This window comes from Chrysemys picta, chromosome 1 (assembly GCF_011386835.1).
Source record: "Chrysemys picta bellii isolate R12L10 chromosome 1, ASM1138683v2, whole genome shotgun sequence".
NCBI classification, from domain to species: domain Eukaryota; kingdom Metazoa; phylum Chordata; order Testudines; family Emydidae; genus Chrysemys; species Chrysemys picta.
In genome coordinates, this window is record NC_088791.1 from 198,156,836 (window position 1) to 198,174,565 (window position 17,730).

Sequence of the window (17,730 nt, forward strand, 5' to 3'; positions counted from 1 at the left end):
GCTCTCTGTCTGCTGTTCTTTCTTCTCTTCACAGGTACACCAAAGATTCACAGCCTCTTCTGCTGGATACTCCGGTCCACTCCCTGCAGCCTGGTGACTCCGTTCTCGTGCGGACCTGGAAGGACGAGCCTCTCCAAGAGAAGTGGAAGGGACCCCACACCGTCCTGCTTGTCACCCATACAGTGGCAAAGGTCGAAGGACACAAGAACTGGATTCATCACTCTCGACTGAAAGCAGTGCCCACTCCTAAACAGTGGACTGTCCAGCCTGCGGAGAAGACTGCTAACGATGATTTGGGACTTAAGCTGTTATTCAAAAGCTGAGCTGTACCAGCTTCGACTGCTGGCTTTACAGAACCGTCAGGCCCTAGATTATGTGTTAGCCTCACAAGGCGGGGTCTGTGCCCTTATTGGAGAAGAGTGTTGTACCTATGTCCCAGAGTTTTTACAGGACATTAACAAGCACATCTTGTCAGCTGAACGGGCCTTTAACCAGTGGAAGGCCCAGGAAAGAGAACCCACTATTTTGGATTCCCTTTGGGGTTGGATACCTGGTTTAGGAGAACTAGGGGATATAGGGGGAAACATTGTTCGCATCTTGCTCACAGGTGTTGTGGTATGTTTTGTTCTTGTTCTTTTGCTCTTTTGCTGTAAAGTGCTCATACGTAAGATTTGTACCTCCCCTTTCCCAGAGGTTCCTTTATATTCTCTCATTGATAATCCTGATTGCATGGAGCTTAATCGCATTCTGTCTTTAGAGTATGAGAAAACTCTGACAAAGGTTTGTTGAGTGTTCTCAAAGGAGGGATTGTTGGGGTCCACTAGGCATAGCTACCAGGTAACTCGGGAGAGTGGAAGGCCACAAGTGCCGATGAAGCTCTTTTGCTCTGGGCCTATCTGAACCCCCAAACCCCATCTTGTGAACTCTCACCTACTTCTATGCTAACTGCTTACATGCTCTGAAGTAGGATGAAGCAGAAATGTAATGTCAGCCTTTTAGCAGATGGCTGCAGTTTCACTCACACTAGCAGAAATAAGAGAGATAAGAAGCGGGGTAGTTAGTTTGCAGGCGTCTAACTCAAGGTCGCAAAGACTGAGAAAGTTTTCTCACAAGCTTATGTAGAGCTTATTGTAACAGTTGTCTGGAAGGGAGGGGTAAGGGGGAACAGCCAAACAAAGAGATGTATGCAAACAGTTTGAAGTATAAAAGGTAAAAGTTGTTTGTATTTGTTGCACTGGATTTGAGACATGCTGGTCTCCTAGTGCCGTTTCAGAGCTCTGAAATAAACTTGGCTTGCTTTCTCCCCTCGGTGTCTTTATTGGTGCCAAGCACACCGGGCGACGAACCCCCTGTTTGCCATCTCGGGGCCCAGTTCTGGGTCAGGCAACACTATGATGATGTTACTTGAATAGATAGAGTTGGCATCGGGCTTTGTTACAAGGATAGGTTCCTGGGTCAGTGGTTTTGTTCAGTGATGTGTGGTTTCTGGTGAGTATTTGCTTTAGGTTGGGGGGTTGTCTGTAAGCGAGGATAGGCCTGTCTCCCAAGATCTGTGAGAGTTAATTAATTAATGGACACAAATCTGACATCAGGAATCATAATACTCAAAAACCAGTGGGAGAACACTTTAACCTGTCTGGTCATTCAATGACAGACCTGCGGGTGGCTATATTACAACAGAAAAACTTCAAAAACAGACTCCAAGGAGAGACTGCTGAGCTGGAATTGATATGCAAACTAGACACAATCAACTCGGGATTGAATAAGGACTGGGAATGGCTGAGCCATTACAAACATTGAATTTATCTCCCCTTGTAAGTATTCTCACACTTCTTATCAAACTGTCTGTACTGGGCTATCTTGATTATCACTTCAAAAGTTTTTTTTCTCTTACTTAATTGGCCTCTCAGAGTTGGTAAGACAACTCCCACCTGTTTATGCTCTCTGTATGTGTGTATATATATCTCCTCAATATTTATTCCACTCTATATGCATCCGAAGAAGTGGGCTGTAGCCCACAAAAGCTTATGCTCTAATAAATTTGTTAGTCTCTAAGGTGCCACAAGTACTCCTGTTCTTTTTGCGGATACAGACCTACACGGCTGCTGCTCTATAGCCTGGTAGTTGGGGCCCTCATGTAGGAGGCCTAAATTCAAATCCTTGCTGCAGAGACTATTAAGCTATTTATCAAAAGTGGAACAGCTTCAAGAAGAGAGCTTGGGAATGCCCCATCCTAGAATACGCCACAGCCCAGTGCTTGGGGCACTCTCCTGGAGTGGAGGAGGCTCAAGTTAGATCCCTTTTCCACATCACAAAGGGAAAGGAACTGAACCCAGGTCTCCCACAACCCAAGTGAGTCCCTGAACTACTAAGCCAGTGGTACCCAAACTGTGGGGCATGGAGGAACATTCGGGGGGTGGGGGGAATGGTGGGGCACAAGCCAGCACCCACTGGGGGCAGGGAGGGAGCGTCACCCAGCCCTACTCTGTCTCCAGCTTTGCTCTGGCCCTGCCCATAGCTTGGACCCTTGTCCCGCAGCTGGCATCAGCAGTGGCTCCATGCCCAGCCATGGACCCAGCCTTGGCCCTGGCCCCTGGCTCCCAGCCCTGGCCTTGGCCCCCACTGCAGCTCCACCCTGGCCTGAGCTCTCAGCTCCCAGCCCTGACTGCATCTCTGCTCCCAGTTCCAGATCCCACTCTGGTTCCTGGCCCATTCTCGGCCGTGGCTCCTGACTATGGTTTCCAGGGCAGGGGTGTGGACAGATTCCATTACGGGGAAGGGGGGCATGATAAAAAAAGCTTGGGGACTACTGTACTAAGCTACAGCTTATAAGGGAAGCACCTTTGCTTTGTGAATCCAGTCTTCCTTTTTCTTTGATTTTTTTTTTTGGTCAAAATGCTTGAAACTTGAAAGACATTTATTTCAGGTAGAACTGAAACATTTCATTTCTATGTTACCAAAAAGATTTGACCGAAACATTTTTCAATTTGCCAAAAAAATTCAGAAAATGTCTTTTTCAGTTTGAGACAAAACTACACTTTTTTGGATTGTTTTCAAAATTGCCAACAAACCAAAAAAAGCAAACAATCCATTATTTGTCCAGCTGTACAGAAGCACTCTTCCTTTAATCCAGTAAAGGTACCTATTTTACAATGTTTTCTCAATCTGCTGCACTCTACTGGTGAATTCCTGAATGAATGAATTGCAGCAGTTTTCCTGAAACCATCTCTGAGTCTTGTAGTTCACCAGCTCTACACAGCAATTCCTTACTGGTCTGAATCTGCCCCTTCTTAGTGTTCATGTTCCTTATATCAAGCAGGGAGGGAATTGTGTCTAATAACTGATTAATCTGCCACAATTTACAGCTATCAGCGACTAACCCATTGCTCAATGTAAGTTAGTTCTGTGATTGAGCTTGAGGATGCCAGGCTGGTAAAGTTCACAGCTACAGACAGGGCTGGCCTTACCATGAGGCAAACTGAGGCGGCCACCTCAGGTGCCAGACTGTGTGTGTGTGGGGGGGGGGGGGGGGGGGGGGGGGGGAGAGGCGCCCCTAGGATCCAGAGTGTAGAAAATTGTGTCTGCTGCTGGTGCATATGTATTCTCTCTGCTCTAGATGCACAGAGATAGTGGACTGCTGTGCTGGAGGAAGGAGGGCACAAGAGACATAACAGGCAGGCAGGAGAAAAGGTGAGAGGGAATAACAGAAAGCAGCAGGAGCTGCAGGTAGAGAGAGGATGAGGAGCCTCTTATGTACCTCTCTAGCACCCCCAGGAGCCTGGACTGATTAACACCAGCTTCTCAGGGAGCTTCCTGTTTCCTGCTGCTTCCCTGAACCCACTTGAGGAGAACAGGCAGTCAACTGAAGTAATAGGAGCCAGTTAGGCCCTTAAGACGCTGCTATCTTCTCTCACTCAGGCCTTGCTACCAGCCTGCTTATTTGTCCCCTTCAATTGATTGCTGCGAGCCACTATAGCTGGCACAGAACAGCAGTCATGAGTGAAAGAAGAAAACATCCCTTTGGGACAGCATTCAGAAAAAGAAAAGAAGCTTTTCTATCTAAGCAGGAAGGAGCTCTCCTGAGATACATAGACACAAATGTTCACGGTGAGCCTTCCGGCCCCAGTGAGGGTGTGTGTGGTGAGGAGATGCCTGTTTTTCCAGTTAGTGAGAGTGCAGGTGACCTGGCAGCTACTGCAGCATCCATCTCTCCATCTCAAATGGATGTAACCGTGCACATTCCTGAAGAAGTGTAGATCAGAGAAGAGTGTGGTGGAGGCGCAAGAAACAGCTGCTGCTGAGTTTAGTTCCTTAAGTCTAGATGATCCAGGACTGTGGACCCACTTGAGCAGTAGCCTGAGGGACTTCCTTGTACTCCATGGGCCACAGCAAGTGAAAAATGTCATGTCCCCCAAAGACAATGAAAATAGAAGTTTCCATCCAACACATTACTGGGGTGAAATCCCCAGTGGTGATAAAGTGGAGAGGCCATGGCATATGTACTCAAAAACCCAGAATGCTGCCTACTGTTTTTGTTGCAAACTCTTCCAGTCTAATGTTCCAGCCACATTGGGTTCTATAGGAACAAAGGACAGGAAAAATCTGGCTAGAAATCTGGCCTACCATGAGAGGGCAGCAAATCACCAGAGAGCATTCCATAGGTGGAAAGAGCTTGAGATGAGATTAAGGTTAAAGGCCACCATAGATGATCAGCATCAAGAGAAGATTGCGTCAGTCTCTTTATTGGCAAAATGTTCTGAAAAGGCTCATTGCCATTGTGAGAATGCTTGCTACCCAAAACTTAGCACTGTGTGGCATTTCAGATCAGCTGTAACAATCAAACCATCGAAACTTCCTTAAAATTGTGGAGCTGATGGCTGAGTTTGATGCTGTACTCCAGGAGCATCTAAGAAGAGTCACCACCCAAGAAATGTATACACACCACTACCTTGGAAAAACAATTCAAAATGAGATCATACAGTTACTGGCAACAAAAGTCAAACAGAAGATTGTGGCAGATTTGAAGTCAGCAAGATATTACTCTGTTATTCTGGACTGCATACGTGACATCAGCCATACGGAACAAATGACTTTAATGGTGTGTTTTGTAACAACAACAGAACCTAGTGAAAATGTCCCTGCAATGGTGACTGTCAGAGAGCATTTTCCAGAATTTATTGACATTGATGATACTACAGGAGCTGGTATGACAAATGTGCTTCTGAAAAAGCTTGAAGATATGGGAATTACGATAGCTGACATGAGAGGTCAGGGCTACGATAATGGTTCCAACATGAGAGGAAAGAACAGAGGAGTGCAGACATGGATCCGAGAGTTAAACCCTCAAGCTTTTTTTGTCCCACGCAGTTCTCATTCATTGAACTTGGTGGTCAGCGATGCAGCATCAGTTTTGAAGGATCAGAATCCATTAGCTATGGATGTAAGATCTTAACTACAGTTTCTCCTGAGAACTTTTCATATGGGCCCGGAGTCCACAGCTTGGCCTGGGCCATGAGGGCCGGCTAACAGAGAACAATACATAGCTCAGAGGAAGCTGGGATAAACAGATAACCTTGTGTTTCAAGTCAGTGTGCGGAGTCAGCATACTCCGAATGTTATTGGGCATCCCTATTGCGAGTTATAGACACATGAAGCGCTGAGAGAGGCCTCACCGTTACTCCCTAATGCAGGGCGGAGATAGTGGTACAATACCCCTCAGATCCTAGACAAAGTTCATGGAGAGGCCTAATATGATTGACATGAGTTATGACACCCTCCCCTCACAGATGTATGCCAGTCTTAGCCCACAGAAATGCAAGGGTAAACTTGTGAAATTGTTAAGTACTAATTACTGCTTTTTCGCTTTAAATCTCTAGGAATGTACCTGTTGGTCAACTGAGAGAGCTGCTACCTCATTCCCCTGGACCCCAAAATTAGGATTTAACCTATACACTTTAATAGACATAGTTTGGGGGTAATTACCTGTGTGTCAGCAATATGTTAATTTGTGCCATAGGCGGAGCCATTATGTAATCTTTTAGACCATTGGCTTATTGGGCTTATCTTGTCTTGCTGCTAGAACCTATCCAGGGCTTGGAAAAACCCATCCCTGTCGCTTCTCTCCGCCCAATGAGCATCATATATAATCGATAGTAATTAATTGTTTTGCAGTGTCTCTGAGCCTGATAAGCAAAGTGACACTCCGCCAGCGCTGTGCGTAATAAACTCCTGTGCTTGACTCTACACGGTGTGGATTATTGTTCCTTCAAGCTTCTAGTGAGGGTGCTTAATTTTTTAATGTAATTCAAAGCATCTATGTATTTTTCTCTGCATCAATTCATCAATGGCAAATTTTGAAGCAACATCTGGGAACATCCTCTCTGACACTGAAACCACTGAGTGCCACACGATGGGAAAGTCGAGTGGAGGCGATAAAGCCTATCAAACACTAAATTGGGAAGATAGATGATGCCATAGTTGCCATTATGGAGGATAATGCTATGACAGGAACTGTCCGTGGGAGAACAGTGGCAGAGGGAAATGGAATCACCAGAAACATACATAACTTAAAATTTCTGTATGGCTTAGTGTTGTGGCATGACATACTGTTTGAAATAAATGTTGTAAGCAAGAGACCCCAAGGTGTTGACCTTGATATATCTGGAGCAATGGAACAACTGAACAAAGCAAAGTCATACCTACAGTTTTACTGGTCAGATGAGGGATTTCAAAACGTTCTGAAGAGTGCACAGAAGTTGGCAGAGGAACTTCACACTGAAGCTATTTTCCCACCCATTCAAGAATACAAGAGTCACTGAAGAAGAAGACACTTTGATTACAAGGGACGGGATAATCCCATAAGAGACCACAAACAACAATTCAAAGTTGAATTCTTTAACCAGGTGATAGATTGTGCAATACAGTCAGTTGAAGAACGTTTCATGAAGCTCAAGGAACACAGCAGTATATTTGGGATGTTATATGATATTCCAAAACTCCTCACTATACCTGAAGAAGACCTACACCAGCAATGCAGAGCACTAGAGACAGTGTTGACACATGATGACATGCGCGATATTGATGTGAGTGATTTAAGTGATTAACTGAAAGCCCTTTCAAGATACATTTCAGCAGGATCAACTCCACAGGCTGTTCTGGAATATATGTGCACAAATAAGATGACCACCCTCTTTCCAAATGCTTTTGTTGCTCTGTGCATACTTCTAACACTTCCTGTAACAGTTACCAGTGGAGAACGCAGCTTCTCCAAGCTGAAGTTAATAAAAACACATCTACGCTCCACAATGACACAGGAGAGGCTGGTCAGCCTTGCAAACATCTCAATAGAGCATACCATGAGAGGAGTAGTAGAGAAGTCCCATGACAGGAGTAGAACAGGAAGAAGGCAGAATTGAGACCTTTCAAAGTTTTGGCCCAAGCAAGGGGACATGGGGGCATCATTTAAGCTCCCCGCCTCAGGTGCCAAAATGTTGTGGGCCGGCCCTGGCTACAGAGCTTGGCTCTTTAGCTCAAGTTGTAGCCATTTGTGCTGCTTGCTCTGGAGGTATCTGATTAGTCCTTTATTCCATCAATGTAAAGGGACCTTAAAGTGAATGAGCCATTATGAGTATGAACTAGAGCTGGATGGGAAATGGTCTTCTGGTCCAGCAAAAATGGAAGAGGTCAAGATTTTTTCATTCCTCAATGAGATAAAATTGAGACCCTTAAAATTTTTCAAGCAGAAGCCAAGTGAGACAATAGCCAGTGGTTGAGGCACTCAGCTGGGATGTGCAAGATCCCACTTCAAGTCCCTACTCTGAATGGGGCAGAGCCTGGATTTGAACCCTAGGTCTCTCAGTTCCCACAGAGACTATTAGTGTTTTGAAGAGAAAGTCCCTCTTGGACCCAAGAAACCTTCCCAGTGAAAGTTTTGTAGAATCTGTCATAATCTTATGAAAAGTTTCAGTTTCAACAAATCAGCATTTTACAACAACAACAGTTTCATCAAAAAATTCTCCACCGTCTCTGGTAAGGGCATCACAATCTGATCCCAACTGAAAGTGCTGTGGTTTGTGTCAGAAATATTATTGACTAATGTCTCATCTGCAGAGCACTAAAGTATGTACATCTAGAGGAAGGGAGAAATATTGGGACAATTAGAAACAAAGGACAACCCAGCATTTATACATTTTGTTTTGATTCTTTTATTGCTTTGGACAGCTGCCCGGTACCAACCGACTGAAAAGAATAAAAGCTGTGATTAATTGGGTCATTGGAAAAGGAGTAAATCCAAGGCAAAAATGATCTGGAAATCAGAATGATTACAGAGTGCGAAGTGTAAGATGTGAGGGCTTTCTATTATTTTCCTGCGTGAGTAGATCCATTGACAGAGAGGTTCCTGGTGAAAGTTCCTGGTGCACAGTCTCTTTAACAAGCTAGGGAAGAAAGAAGGAAAATGGGTTAAGGATTGAATTTTTTCATCAGATCCATAGAAGATTAAAAGCATTGGTTTGCCTGTGGCAAATAACAAAAAGTTGTATATCAGGCAATTGTTCAACACAACAGTTCCCTCCTACACAGTTTTCTATATGTTTAAGGCACATGAGTTACGAAGATCTATCAAGGAATGTGTGTAAAGGTGTTATTATTTCTGTTACATAGAGGAGCTGACTAAGATGGGAGCTGTGATCCACAGAGGGGAAGTTCCAAACTGGCTGAGATGCCCCATCTGGACTCTGAACCACCTTCTTGTGCCCTCCTTGTGGCATTGATACCCTGATGACTGGTCTTAGGATGCAGGATCCTGGTTGGAGAGGGTTAGCTGCAGAGCAGTACTAAGTACTGTATGCACAACAACTGTCTTCATATCCCTTTAATGACACACAAACATCACTGCAGGCAACATTATAACAGCTGTGAGTGTCATGTAATAAATAATTATATCCTGCTTCAGCATAGGGGGATGGACTGGATGATCTCTTGACGTCCCTTCCAGGCCCACATTTCTATGATTATTCATTCACTCACACCCTGAGCATGCAAGACTTGAACACAAGCAAATAATGAAGGAAGACTCCATGAAGCTTAGTCTAAGGGAATTCTCTACCAACTTTTAGCTTGCAAAGTATAATGGAGACCAGAAAGTAAAAGAATAAAATTCCCAACTACAAACTTCTATGTGTTCATGTCCTGAGAAAATTAACTTTATTTCACACACATAACTTACCTTCTTCCACCAGATGAGGAAAAAAGCACCAGGGGACAGCAGGGGGGTTTGACTCAAAACAACATCCTCTTGCCTCACACTCTTTAGCAGGGATGCCAGGGTAACCACAGTTCTGTCTGAGTTTTACCTCTGCTGGACAGACCTCTTTATCTGTTTTTTAAAAAAAGGCACATTACCTTAGGTTTCTTTTATTCTAGTCATTGTTAATATTACCATAGCACCTAGGACCCCCAGTCATGGACCAGGACCCTAGTGCGCCAGGTGCTGTACAAACATAGAACAAAAACACAGTCCCTGCCCCAAACAGCTGATAATCTAAGTACAAGGCAAGAGACATCAGATGGCTACATACAGCTAGGTGGAGGCATACATGATGTTTATTTGTAATCTACTGACAAATTGTTAGTTTAATAGCACTGGACTCGGCTATAGAAATAGAGAGGCAGAGTCCCTGCTGCATCAAACACGTGCTGGGTGTGGCAGGGAGGGGAAGGGGTTCTGTGAGGGAGCCTGTTACAGCTCCTGATTCTACACCCAGCCTTGGTCACAGGTGCAGTTTAGAGCAACTAGGGACCAGCTGCTAGATAGGGATTGTGGGAGTGCCTGGTGCTTTGGCCACTCCCATTGCTCTGAGTGAGGTAAAGGGAGTGCAGTGGGGGCAGAGAATTTGGCCCGCATTTCCTACATAAGGTGCTAACAGCAGAAACTGCCTGATTTAAATAGTCCAGCAGAATGAAGGAATCAAAACCAGATCCCAGTACCTGGAAGCAAAAGGTTAAATGTTTTAATAATAATATAATAATTGGCTTTGTACAGATTGTAAACTTCTCTGATCTGGGGCACGTGTAACATGACAACAATCCAGCTTAGAACTTAAAAGATACATTGATAAGGTTTGGCCAATAACTGAACATGACAGCCAGGCCAGTCTTCTCAACATAGGTACCAGATACACATGGGGCGAAGCTAAGCCTGTTTAGCTTAAGTAAAGGAGGGTGGGGAGCCCTCCCACCTCAGCAGGATCGTGGGGAGGAATTGTGCCTCAGAGGCAAAATGCTTCCTAGAACTACCTAGCATGCAGGAGCAGAGTCAATGGTGGAGTCATGATCTTACCTCTTCCTCACCCCTCCCCACTAAAAACAATGGTGCTGTCTCCCCCTGCCCTAGGGAGTCAGAATGGAACAGCCCCTGTGTTCTCCAGATCACATAGACTTCAATTGATCCTGACCCTTTTATAGGTGCAGATCTGAGAAAGGGTCCCTAAAGCCCCACAGAAATCAGAATCTGGCTCTTAACAAGCAGGGTCAGCTCCAGCGTTTTTGCCGCCCCAAGCAGCGAAAGAAAAAAAAGCCGTGACCAGAACTTCAGCGGTAGCTATACTGCCGCCGTGTCATAAACAGATAGTTAATGCCTCTTTTACCTGTAAAGGATTAAGAAGTTCACCTAGCCTAGCTGACACCTGACCAGAGGAACCAATGGGGGAACAAAATGTTTCAAAAGGAAGGAGGGAAGTTCTCTTTGTCTGGGACAGTTTTCAGTTTTGGCTGGAGTGGAAAAAATCAAGGAATCAGTTCTTATCAGAGTAGTGAGTATTAAAAAAGGAATAAATAGGTTTTGTTTATTTTCTTTTTGTAACTTGTCTTGCAATTAGGGGAATAATCAAATTGGGTATTCTTTTGTGTAACTAAGTTTTGCCCAGGGGAACATCCTCTGTGTTTTGAATCTGTTGTCTGTGAGAGTAGCTGGTATGCTAATCTCTCGCAGAGGTTTGTCTTTCACCTTTCTTTTCTTTAATTAAAAGCCTTCTTTTTAAGAACCTGATTGATTTTTCCCTGTTTTTAAGATCCAAGGGGATTGGGTCTGGACTCACCAGGAATTGATGGGAGAAAGGATGGGGGATGGTTAAATTCTCCTTGTGTTAAGATCCAAGGGTTTGGATCAGTGTTCACCAGAAAATTGGTGAAGAAGTCTCTCAAGGCTACCCAAGGAGGGAAAGATTTTTTTGGGGGGGAAGACAGAGTTTCCCAAATAACTCATAAATCATTTGGGTGGTGGCAGCCAGACCAGGTCTAAGCTGTTAATTGAGCTTAGGGGTTCACATACAGGTCCACATATCTGTACTCTAAAGTTCAGAGTGGGGGGTGAAACCTATGACATGGTGAGCAGCGGTGGGATTTTAAAGGAATCAAAAGCCAGATTTTTTTCCCCTCTGTTGAAATGCTGGAGAAACAGATACCCTGAAGGCAAACAAATAAGAGCTTCTAACAGAGGGCTTTTTTTTGGAAGGGAAGCTGCAGCTGTGATCACTGGAGGGTCATTAACATATTGCCAAGACAAGTCACAAAAACCTGTTTTACTTGTTTTTTTCCCCTAAAGAGTCACATTACAGTAACCAAAAATTCCAAGCTGTCCCCCCCCCTCCTCCCCCGCCCCTCAGACAGCTAAGGTAGACCAGGGGGAAAATGTCAGGGAAAGGGGAAAAAAACTATGCAATAGGACCTAGAATTAACCAAATTCCAGGCTGAGGAGAACAAAAAGGAACATGACAAACAGATGTCCAGGGCTGAGGCTGCACACAAAAGAGCTATGGAGGAAAGGAAAAAAGAAGAAAAAGCCAAAAAGGATGCCCACAAAAAAGCTATGGAGAAGAAACAAAAAGAGATGGAGGAGAAAGAAAAAGAAAGACAGCAGGCACTGGAGTTAGCAAAGGTTCAGGCAAATGCACCACCTAATCCTAACCATCCTCTACCAAAAGTCCACGGGTGGGAACGACTATGTCCACAGTATACTGAATCCAGTAATATTGCTGAATATTTCCTCACCTTTGAGAGACTGTGCACCCTCCGTACCATTCCTAAAGATAAAAAGATGACCACATTGGTAGCAAAATTGACTGGAAGAGCTCTGAACGTATTCAACAAGATGCCTATTGGGGAAGCTTCTAACTATGGTAAATTTAAGGATTTGGTTTTAAAACAATTTCAAGTTACACCTGACACTTACAAATCAAGTTTAGAACCCTTCAGAGAGGGCTTGGACTAAGTAATATGGCTTATGCACACCAGATAAAGGATCTGTTAAAGAAATGGGTCGACCCCAGGGGTGTAACTACCTTTGAAGGAATAATTAATTTGATGACTCAGAAACAATTCATGAATATGACCAAGGATCATATTAAACAGTGGTTATGGGATAAGAACATGGACTCAATCGGAAGTCTTGCTTCTTACACTGATAAATATGAGCAGTCCCAGGCCGCCAGCGAGGCAGGGAAAATCGACACAAAACGGGTGGAGGGAGCAGAAAGGAACACCCCAGGTTGCAGTATGAGTGAAGATCAGAAGGGGAACCCTCAAATCACACCCTACCACCAGGGGCAGCCCAAGGCCCCACCTACATCCCAAGCTAAAACCCAAACCCCTTATCGTCCCACCACACCAGTCTCCAGCAACCCACCTCGCCCCGGTGATATCTTAGCAGGGCGATGTTTTAAATGTAATGAACTGTGACATATAAAGGCTCACTGTCCCAAGAACCCCAACCGATTACAGTTCATTACACCACAATCACACCCAAACGCCCAAGGCCCCGATGCCTCTCAAATACCCTCGGAGCGAAGGGAAACCTTGAGAGTGGGCAGAAAAAAGGTTATCCGCGTGGAGGGACACTGGAGCACAAGTGTCAACTATCCACCAATCCCTGGTGGACCCCAAACTCATCAATCCAGAGGCTCCGGTAACAATTCAACCCTTCATGTCACTCTCTTTAACCTTGCCTACAGCCAAGTTGCCTGTCCTGTACAAGGGCTGGTCAGGAATGTGGACTTTTGCAGTCTATGACAATTATCCCATCCCCATGCTATTGGGGGAAGACTTGTGAAGCTAGCCAAGAGGATGGGAATGGTCACCCGCAGCCAGGCTAAGCAAGCTTCCACACCTATCCCTATTCCTGAGCCTTCCACCAAGGCCCCATCGGTGTTACCAGAGACCTAAACAAAGGTGGTAGAACCGGATCTTCTACCCACGAATACTACAACCGTAGTGAATCCAGTCTCAGAACCAGAACTGGTGAAGCAACCAGCACCAGAACCATTGCCAGCACTGAGTACAGCAGTTACAACAATTCCAACACCAGAGGGCACCAGCGAGCCTGAACTGGCAAAAGCAGCAGGTAATCCTACCCAAGAGGCTCAGCCAGAGCCTGACATACCACATAGTGCACCAGTGGAGAGCGGTTCACAGTCAACTAAAACAACCCCAGCACCTGTATCGCTTCCAGAGGGACCAAGCCCAAGTCCACAGCCCAAGGAGAAACTAATGTCTCCAGCATCAAGGGAACAGTTCCAGGCCGAGCAGGAAGCAAATGACAACCTTCAGAAAGCTTGGGTGGCAGCACAGAGCATCCCACCACCTCTCAGCTCTTCTAACCGATCCCAGTTTGTTGTAGAACAAAAACTTTTATACAAGGAGACTCTTTCTGGTGAACACCAGGAAGACTGGCATCCTCAAAGACAGTTCGTAGTTCCAACTAAGTACCGGGTAAAGCTCTTGAGCTTAGCCCATGATCATCCCAGTGGCCATTCTGGGGTGAACAAAACCAAAAACCGGTTGGGGAAGTCCTTCCACTGGGAGGGAATGGGCAAGGACGTTGATAATTATGTCCGATCTTGTGAGGTGTGCCAACGAGTGAAAAAAAACCCAGACAAGGTCAAAGCCCCTCTCCAGCCACTCCCCATAATTGAGGTCCCATTTCAGCAAGTAGCTATGAATATTCTGGATCCTTTCCCAAAGAAAACACCCAGAGGAAAACAGTACATACTGACTTTCATGAATTTTGCTACCTGATGGCCGAAAGCAGTAGCTCTAAGCAACACCAGGTCTAAAAGTGTGTGCCAGGCATTAGCAGACATTTTTGCCAGGGTAGGTTGGCCCTCTGACATCCTTACAAATTCGGGAACTAATTTCCTGGCAGGGACCATAAAAAATCTGTGGAAAGCTCATGGGGTAAATCACTTGGTTGCCACCCCTTACCACCATCAAACCAATGGCCTGGAGGAGAGGTTTAATGGAACTTTGGGGGCCATAATACGTAAATTCGTAAATGAACACTCCAATAATTGGGACCTAGTGTTGCAGCAGTTGCTTTTTGCCTACAGGGCTGTACCACATCCCAGTTTAGGGTGGCGTGGAAGAGGTGAACCTCTCCACGACCCTTGGACATCTGCAGAGACAGCAGATCAAAGGCTGATGCACTCTCCCATAAAAGTCTCCCAGAATTAACTGGTTAAATCGTCCTTGAAATGTAAAAAATCTTGTAGTTTTTACGTACGTAGTAGTATATGCAAAGGTACATGTGTTTTATTAATCTGTTCATTCTAAAGTTCTAAAAAGAAATCACAGCCAGTGCAGTCCAACACTGTCTGAGATTTGGGGGGCATGTCATAAACAGATAGTTAAGGGTTAATATCTCTTTTACCAGTAAAGGGTTAAGAAGTTCAACTAGCCTAGCTGACACCTGACCAGAGGAACCAATGGGGGGACAAAATGTTTCAAAAGGAAGGAGGGAAGTTCTCTTTGTCTGGGACAGTTTTCAGTTTTGGCTGGAGTGGAAAAAATCAAGGAATCAGTTCTTATCAGAGTAGTGAGTATTAAAAAAAGAAATAAATAGGTTTTGTTTATTTTCTTTTTGTAACTTGTCTTGCAATTAGGGGAATAATCAAATTGGGTATTCTTTTGTGTAACTAAGTTTTGCCCAGGGGAACATCCTCTGTGTTTTGAATCTGTTGTCTGTGAGAGTAGCTGGTATGCTAATCTCTCGCAGAGGTTTGTCTTTCACCTTTCTTTTCTTTAATTAAAAGCCTTCTTTTTAAGAACCTAATTGATTTTTCCCTGTTTTTAAGATCCAAGGGGATTGGATCCGGACTCACCAGGAATTGGTGGGAGAAAGGATGGGGGATGGTTAAATTCTCCTTGTGTTAAGATCCAAGGGTTTGGATCGGTGTTCACCAGAAAATTGGTGAAGAAGTCTCTCAAGGCTACCCAGGGAGGGAAAGGTTTTGGGGAGCGGGGGAGAAGACAGAGTTTCCCAAATAACTCATAAATCATTTGGGTGGTGGCAGTCAGATCAGATCTAAGCTGTTAATTGAGCTTAGGGGTTCACATGCAGGTCCCCATATCTATACCCTAAAGTTCAGCGTGGGGGTAAAACCTATAACACACCACTTCATTCTTCAGCGGCAATTCGGCGGCAGGTCCTTCCCTCCAAGAGGGACTGAGGGACCTGCGGCCGAATTGCAGTTGAAGAGCCGGACATGCCACCCCTTACTGTTGGCCGCCCCAAGCACCTGCTTGCTGCGCTGTGCCTGGAGCCGGCCCTGTTAAGAAGAGTGTTGTACCTTCTTAGTCAAGTGGGAGGAGCACAGCCTAGGTGAGGAGGCAAGAGCAGTTGTTCAGCAAGTAAGTCAGACTGAGGGAAATTGTGCTCAGCCTTCAATCATGTGAGGTAAGTAGGCTGTTTAGGAGGTAATCAGGGTCCATACTTCAAGCTAGGGGTGAAAATTCACATCAGGATCCAGGAGACCATTGCAGAATTGAAATCAGCTGATAACTGCAGCTGTGCATATCTGTTTGGTAAATCTCCAATTTCCCTTCAGCAGCTGTGGAAAAACTTATGTGGGCATATTTCACCACCATGCAGCCCAGGTATGGTGTTCCTGCACAAGAATATTTATTGATGTAAAGTCCTGCTCTGAAAACTGAATTTGTGAAAATGGCACTGTGGGATTCTGCAGTTTGTTTCTCATGATTCCCATAAGAAACGTTCCATTTATAAAATAAAATGATTCCCTCCCTGCTCCCCTAATTCTCAGAGTGCAAAATCAGTCTGGGCACTGACAGCCCAGATGAATTCTTTCCATCTCATGTATCGTATACATTGTAATAAAGGTTCTATTAGAAAACTGAGCCTGTTACAACTATGCAGCCTCACTGTCTTCAAATTATGTCCTCAGTGCTAAATGTGCAACTCCAGTTGCCTTCAATGAGTTTGCATGGCTTTAACTAATGGGAACTTAGAGCAGAAAGTTGTTGATGATGCAAAAGAAGGAATAAAACGCATCTTACTCCCAGAGCATCTTCTGGCCCAACAGGAGTAAAGATCTGGTTGTGTCATTAAGGTAACTGGAAAGAACTGAATACGGGGAGGGGTGGGGGAGAGGAAACCTGCTGAGCAAGAAGCTGCCTTTTTTGTATGCTTGCTTTTCAGAACTGAATCACACTTATATTGTTTTCTATTTGACCCTGGTTTTTGTATGTTTGTTTCCCCCCTGTCCTCTTCACTGCTAAAATAGAGATCTGGCTACTTAGGGGGCTGGAATGGAAGCATTATCCATCTTATCGTTACGAAAGGTAATAAAAATGACTCGTCATGATAGAGACCAAATGTCTTATGGATGCTGAACCTAGTCCGTAAAGTATTAAAGTGTCTGTGAACCAAACTGCTACAGCAGGTCTAATGTGCAGTAGTTGTGTGAATAATAAGAGAGTTTCTAGACTTACCATTCTACTGCTGATGAGTGATTTGCATTGTTTCTCCTAGTCAATAAATTTATAAATATCTGATACTACAGGAAAAGCTTTACACAGGGTTTGCTGCCCTTTGGGTGTTCTTAGTAGGACTCTCCTCTGGCATAAGTTGCCTAAAAGCAGCGTTGAAATGGGCTTGTTCTTTCTTTTAAGAGCTCGTTAGTTCTTAAGTGTTTTTCAGGTAAAACTACTCCTCTTGCTTTTGGAGAAGGGGGTTAAAAGAGACGTATCATCCCATGTCTGTTTGATGTTGTTTCTTCTCTTGGCCCTAAAATAAAAGGATTTGAATTCTATGGCCTAAATACTCTGGGTACCAGAGAGGATATTCTTGAGTGCAGGTGTTTCACTACTTCTCTGTCTATTCCTTACTAGCCAGAAACAAACTTGCTCCAGTGTACATGTTCAATATCCTCCAATTACTCGTATTAAGAGTTGGTGGCTTCATGTAGCTCTGAGGTCTTTGCAAGGTACTCCAGAGGTTTTTGAGGCTAAAATTAATTCATTTATTCTGTATAGTGCCCAGCTCTATGGAGGAGTTTCTACAGGGGTGAAAGTAACTTAAAGGACTTACTGGTACACAGGGCCAGGGTCCTGTGGAGGGGGAGGGGCCTCAACCGGAAGTGGGGGGGGGGCTCAACTGGAAGAGGCGGGGACTTTACATCGAGATATAAAGGGCCCGGGGCTCCGGCTGTGGTAGCAGCGGGTGGGAGCCCTGGGCCCTTTAAATCACCGCCGGAGCCCCATGGTAGCAGTAGCTGCGGCGGTGGCTGGGAGCCCCAGGGCTCTAGCAGTGATTTAAAGGGACAGGGACTCCGGACACCGCTGCTACCCCGGGGCTCCAGCAGAGGGGCTCTGGCGCCAATTTAAAGGGCCCAGGGCTCCGCTGCGGTAGTGGCGGCTGGAAGCCCCAGACCCCTTAAA

The 17,730-nt window shown here is 45.0% G+C and overlaps 1 protein-coding gene across 1 annotated transcript in view; it reads right to left on the reverse strand.

Moving 5' to 3' along the window:
* Positions 1-8,137: 8,137 nt before the first annotated feature.
* The window catches only part of LOC135977353 (trefoil factor 2-like), a 42,971-nt gene continuing 33,378 nt past the window's right edge, over positions 8,138-17,730 (reverse strand). The window contains exons 4-5 of the mRNA XM_065577847.1: positions 9,227-9,376; positions 8,138-8,435 (exon numbers count right to left, since the gene is read on the reverse strand). Coding sequence (XP_065433919.1) covers positions 8,428-8,435; positions 9,227-9,376 — 158 coding nt within the window. The 3' untranslated portion in view covers positions 8,138-8,427. The remainder of the gene's footprint in view (positions 8,436-9,226; positions 9,377-17,730) is intronic.